This window comes from Lathyrus oleraceus, chromosome 1 (genome assembly GCF_024323335.1).
Source record: "Lathyrus oleraceus cultivar Zhongwan6 chromosome 1, CAAS_Psat_ZW6_1.0, whole genome shotgun sequence".
In the NCBI taxonomy this organism is placed as follows: domain Eukaryota; kingdom Viridiplantae; phylum Streptophyta; class Magnoliopsida; order Fabales; family Fabaceae; genus Lathyrus; species Lathyrus oleraceus.
Window position 1 is genome coordinate 77,827,353 of NC_066579.1, and position 6,679 is coordinate 77,834,031.

General features: G+C 36.6%; 1 protein-coding gene across 2 annotated transcripts; it reads right to left on the reverse strand.

Moving 5' to 3' along the window:
• Nucleotides 1-414: 414 nt before the first annotated feature.
• On the reverse strand, nt 415-6,409 carry LOC127116672 (subtilisin-like protease SBT6.1). Of its 2 annotated transcripts, none has more exons than XM_051047394.1 (10): nt 5,688-6,409; nt 5,253-5,381; nt 5,019-5,171; nt 4,651-4,767; nt 4,205-4,389; nt 3,850-4,113; nt 2,480-3,551; nt 1,753-2,247; nt 1,602-1,662; nt 415-772 (listed from the first exon to the last, which is right to left on the reverse strand). In XM_051047394.1, exons 1-10 carry the CDS (start codon nt 6,189-6,191, stop codon nt 681-683), a joined length of 3,072 nt encoding a protein of 1,023 aa, XP_050903351.1. In that variant the 5' UTR covers nt 6,192-6,409; the 3' UTR covers nt 415-680. The 2 variants fall into 2 exon arrangements, with proteins under 2 accessions (XP_050903351.1, XP_050903352.1); XM_051047395.1 differs by having other exon boundaries at nt 4,651-4,777; nt 5,688-5,752.
• Nucleotides 6,410-6,679: the final 270 nt, after the last annotated feature.

Genomic DNA, 6,679 nt, shown 5'->3' on the forward strand with positions numbered 1-6,679 from the left:
TGTGGTTAGCACAGAAAATACACAGAAATAAATAAGCTACGGATTCTAGATGGAAAACAGCGTGTTATATACCAAGTAATTAAACATGTTTACATAAAAATGTACTCCATCAGGCCTTAATTATAACTTAATTAATGTATGAATAGTTTTGAAACAAAGACAATTATGAAGGACTTTTGATTATAAACAATAGTGTAGTATGTTGTTAATTGAAATTTATATGATTAACGCAATGATTGTATAAAGGGTCATTGATGTAAACATATTAGAATATGTATACAGAAAAATGTGTCTGTTAAAAATATTTTCAATAGTTTCTGTTGAATTATTATTTTGTTTCAATAATTTATAAACCATATTGCCTGAATTCCCTGTTACAGCAATCATTTTCTTAACTGCAAATAAACTACTTCATTAGCACTTACAAACTTTGATTTACCAATAAACATAAACATTTGAGAATACATTATTTCATCATCAGAAAATTGGTGCCTTTAAAAAGCATCCATGACAGCAAAAATGTTACATCTCTATAGGTAAGGTTAAAAAAAAGCAACTTATTTGGCTATTTTCCTACAGTGATGCTGATGAAACAACTCATGAATTTGTAACTATGTTAATGTTACAGGGGAATTGCTTTGGCGGCAAGGATCTATAATTACATTAATGTTGATACTGGACTATAAATTGGTCAATCTACCAGTGCTTGACGATCCTTTCCTTCTTCGACGTCTCTTTTGCCGAATGCGCCAAAAACTCAATAGTAAAACACCTGCTAGAAGAGAAAGAAATGATGAAACACAAATAACATAGATATAGATCTTGAAATTTGAATGGGTCTAACTAATAACTACGAACCACGGACAAAACGGACAAAAACGCGAACACCAAACAACCTGATATTAACAATGACATTGACACAGGAAATAATTTGAGAGAAAATAGAATAATTTAATGTAACCATGCGTGTGTCGGTGTCGTGTGGGTATCGGACATGACACCTGTAGGACAAAGATCATGTCTTCAATCTGAAATGTCGGTGCTACATATGGTCTAACTCAACCCTACAAAATTGACTTTGTAAGATAAGAGTTTTTGCTCGTTTTCAGGTCATATCCCATCCAATCATGGAATCTTAACACACGTAGCCCAACAGATATTGGATAGGCTTCGATATCATCTTAAAATTTAAGTTGAGTCTAACACAACTCAACGAAACCGATTTGTAAGGTGAATGATGTCTCCTACTTTTGTACACTCAGTTTTCAGGCCGTCTCTCATTGGGTATCTTAAAAATAGATATACAACACCAACAACCAAGCCTTTATCCCACTAAATGGGATCAACTTTCGCCATAATGTTCTATCCAAGACCATACTTCTATCCAAATCATTAATCCCAAGATCTTTCTTAATAACTTCTCTTAGTCTTTCTAAGTCTTCCTCTTCCTCTATTGTTTAACTTCTCTCCATCTGAATCTGATCTACTCTCCTTACACAGAATCTACTGGTCTTTTTCTACATGCCCAAACCAGCTAAGTCTATTTAACAATAGATATACTAGTTGAAAAAATTGAATGGCAAAGTTAAGTGGTCACGAACCAGTTACTGCAACAGCAGCAGGAATAAACCAGTGACTACGAACCAGCATAGGCGCATCAGGCTGCAAGAAAGATCAGAGTTCGGTACATCAGCAATATGCAGCATCTGAAATTTCTAGAAAACCAGCTCAACAACGGTTTCAGTTTCTTACCTCATCTCCATAGAACAGGCCCAAATATCTATTCCCAAGAGAGTCATCCTTACTTCTTAAATTTACCTTTCGAGTAAGGTAAGAAGCATCAAAGGTTGAATTGAAACCACTACCCAGATCAATGACAGGATAACCTGGCAATTTTCTGTTTCTTCCTCTGACTTGCAAACTGTAGCCCTTGGTTCCCCATATTTCGAACCTTGAGTCGGTCCTGCAGAACAATTCCTTCCCCACAACAGCTGAATATGATGAAAAATTTACATCTGTTCTGCGAGATGGCAACTGATTGTCGTCTTCATACAAGGGAGCGTCTTGTTTATTTGAATTAGAGAAAAGCACTGGATCTCTAACATTATTGCTGGTAAAATCTAGCATTTTCCTGAGAAGCGTAAAACAGTTGGTCACCATATGGCTGCTGTCTAAACAGTTGGAGTCACCATACACGCCAATGCGACCTTCCCCCATCACCGTAAGACCGAGAATTGGAGAATCGGCCTGTTTCACCAAAAGAGGCCAAAACTTTAAAGACAAAAAAATGGCATTTTGACACAAATTTAAAAACAAATTGAATAGTTAACGTTCAAATATGTGATTAATTATTACCTTCAGTGGGTGTTTCATGAGTATAATAAGGTTCAACAATTCATTAATCATCCACTAAACATAATTAACCACAATTTTAAACGTCATTAACCATAGCAAAGAAATAGAAGATGTCATCTCACACCTTGGTAGTGCTAGAAGTAAGCAACACATTCTGAGTGGCTCCACTTTCTGAACTATCCGAAAAAGGGAAGCTATGTACATAACCACCCCTTGGAAACCTCACTATGTCTGTTCCAGATGCGTATCGATTCTCCTCCCCGAAAAGTGAAAAATCACCGCTCAGAATCTTATCTCCAAAGGCAATTCCAAATGGAGCCAAAAGATCATTAAGTGCAGGATTATTAGCACCTCCAGTGACAGGGGTCCACCAACTCCGGGTATTATCATCAAAGAATCTCATCTTTACCATGGTATCTACATTGTACCACTCAGCAAAGACAGCTAGTCCCAATCCAGTATTCATAACATCGTCTCTCAACTTTTCAATCTCCTCGGCAAAGTACTCTTCTTCAAGATCCACCAAAAGAAGTGTTCCATATTGTCGAGCATCAAAGCACGTAAGAGGAGAACCGAGTGTTTCAACATAGTAACCAGCATCTCGTAACATGTTGAACATTATGTGAAAATTTGTATGTAGATGATCCCCATGCCAGTCAAGAATGTCATTACGAACATCCAAGGAATCTCTGGGAATATAACCTGGGGGGTATTTGATATTGTGAAACTGATCCCACAAAATTCGTTTTGCTCGTGGCGGTCTTGGCACCACTTTTAACTTCAATTGAAGCACGCAAGTGCTTATTCGAGGGTGCTTCTCTCCTAGAGCTGGAGGGCTGGAAACCCTAAGAGTTACATTACCTTCAATGTTACCAGAAAATTGTGCACCTTCTTCCTTGATTTGCATATGAATGGCCAAATAACCAGTCCAAGGCCAGATGACCTCAGAATATGTAAAATGAATGCTTAAAAGATTCCCTACTTCTTTAAAAGGATGCCATATTGGTGGACTTTCGACATAGCCAATAACACCCATTCCATTTAAAATGCTGGCATTGAAGATGACAGGCATGGCACCTGCATAGAGTGGCTGACGACAAAAGGGCCACGAATAAGGACAATCCGTGTAATCAAGAACACTAGGAAAGATGCTTGCTCTAGGTTTGTAGCTCTTAAGAATCTCATATGATTCTAACCTGAAAATTGCATTAATAAACAAGAAAACATAATGATTAGAGAATGGTTAAAGAATCCCCATTGTTGACAAATTGTTACGACTCTTCATGGAACCAATTTAAACAGATTTTGAAATTATAAGGACCCATTTTTAGTTTTAAATAGTGACAAAATTTTGAAATTTTTCTATATGTACAGGAACCTTGCAGATTGGTTTAAGAATCTAATTTCAATAATAATGGATATTGTCACATTAATATGATATGTTTTAAAAGTTAAAACAAAACAAATTGGAAAGAGCTATATACGAAAACCTACAGATCAACTCTGCCAGCGCCCTGTTCGTACATGTTAGGCCCAGCAAGCTTTGCAGCACCCTCGACCAATGCTTGTTTCATGCTTGCTGGGTTTAAGATATTTTTGCGATCAGGTTCAGGAATGACACTGACAAGCAAACATACCACACCAGCAACTACAGGACTTGCAACACTTGTTCCGGATAAACTTTTACAGCCCGAACTAATCTTTGATCCCATTATGTCGCGTCCATATGCAACAATGTCTGGTTTCACACGGCCATAACTGCAAGGGTATATTTACCAGCGAGTAAGAAACAAATCTCACAAATATATTTGAGGGAATCACAAACTAACAGACGAAAAATAAATGGTACCCGTGAGGAAGTTCCCATGTACTCATGCCACGTGAGGAAAAGGAGGCTATATGGTCACTATAGTCAATACCACCAACACCAATCACATCACTTTGATCTGCTGGATTATTCAATGTTCCATAAAGTGGTCCATCGTTTCCAATTGCAGAGACCATGATTATGTTATTGGCTGTTATCTCCCATATCTGGTTAACAAATTTGAGTCATAAAACTATAAAAAGCACAGTTCTATAGTTGGTGGAAGAAATAATTATCATATATGTAACAAAAAAAATAATGGCTAGAGTAGATGAAATACATTCTCCAGAAAATAATATAACTGTTGTCTTTAATCTTTAATACTATGAGTAATAAACTTTTGAAGTTTTCTACCTCAAGATAAATAAGTTACAATATTCGATACTATCAAATTTCTGAGCTAGAACAAATAGGCACAAGAAGTTTACCTTTTCCACAAATGGGTGATCCAAGTAATCAGGTCCACCTATACTTAAATTGAGCACATCCATATCGGTTGCAATTGCATAGTTAAAGGCGTCAAGGAACCAAGAGGTATATGACACCTGCAATAGGCTGAATGAAATCTTCTCAAAATCTTGCCAAGTATTGCAGGATACAAATAACAGTAGCAGCAGAGTTTGAAAAAAAATGCAACAATAAACATTTATAAACTGGTCAAGATGCATTTAAATTCTCCTTTTAGGACTTGCAAATGATTACTCTAACGCCGTTTCCATGGAATTTAGAAAGAGTTCAATTCAACCCATTTCCCCCTTCGAAAGAAACTTTAATAATAATACCCAACAGGCATTACCTGTGCATCAGTAAACACGCGAAATGCATAAATCTCTGTATCTGGTGCAAAACCAAGGCACTCGGAATCCATACCGGCAACAACACCAGCAACAAAAGTCCCATGTCCAAGATTGTCATTCAATGTATCCTCATTCGTCCAATTTGTACGCTCCTACAAAGTTCCTCAACACTCAATTCATCAACTATAAATCAACCACTACTCCCAACATCATATCGAGCAAACAAGCATTACCTTGATATTACGGAAGTGAGGGTGATCAGCTCGAATGCCAGTATCAAATATGGCCATCTTGACCTTTGCACCAGTGTGGCCTCTCGTCCACAGTTCTTCCGCCCCAAACATGGAAGTAACTTGTGATTTCTGTAAAAATGACAAACACCTCAAACCACGCACATCTGAAATAATCAATAAAATTCAAACCCACCAACTTCAACTCAATGAAAACAAAATACCATTATCAATAGTAACAAGGATAATACTGGTTACTAAATCCAACTCATCAAAGCCAAAATCAAAATACCAAGGATTTCATAGTTTTCAATAATCAATAAATTCACAATACACTAAAACAATAATGCTGATGATGAAATGTAACAAATCAAAGTTGTAATCTTTTTAGCTTCCCTAAGATACCAACAACATAACTCAAAACCAAAAAAAAAAGACCTGGCTCAACAAATCTCTGCCCCACTTGATTGAACCATTGCGATGGATAGAATCTTCTACTTGTTCATCTGCATCACAAAAAGACATCTTTGTGAAGATCTTCCCAGGACGCTTATTTCCATCAACAAAGGAACCAACTTTATCACTCTCATGCTTCAACAAACCCCTCTTATAGCTCATATCCAAACTCACGTACTTCACCAACCCTAATTTCTTAATTTCTTCAATAAGCCCCAATTCATGAACCGAAACGAGGCCGAAATCGGTGGGGAACTTAGCTGCAGGATTCTGCCTCACGATCCACTGCCACCCTTTTGATCGGAGGTTGGATTCAAGGTAAGCACGGTGGTGATCGGCGGTTTTGTATTGGGTGAATCCGATTATGTAATTTGGAGGTGGAGGAAAAGAGGGATTAAGGGTTAGAGTTTTGAAAAGGGAAATGAAGAGAAGGAAGAGGGAGAAGGTGGCGGCAGTGGCGGTGGTGGTGGTGGTGGTGGCGGCCATATTGGCCGGAATGATTACACACAGAGAAAGAGAGACAGTGATAGAATCGGTTTCTTTGTTGGTTGCTACATTAGCATTAGGACATTACATTGGATTTAGGATTATGTTTGATTCCCTGCTTTGCTTCTGTTTCAATCTGGTTCAATTGTTTATTGGTAAAAAGAAACTGGTTCAGTTCTCCAATGTTCTATGTCTTTTGTCTATGGTTTGTGTCTTGTTATTTTAGAAATTTAGAAATAGGAATCAATTAGGTTTTAATTTTTATTTTTATTTTATTGTTTCTTTTTTGGTCAAGGTTTTTATTTTATTGTTACAAAAGAGATATAGGATTTAATTAATTAATTCATAAACACTTGATTAAATATTCAATTTAGTCTCTCTAGAAAAATAAAAACAATTATAAAAATAAATCAAAAATAAGTTAGTTACTTTTTTATTTGCAATTTGTTTGGTTGAAAAAATATATATAAATGGGTTAAATAGAAGAA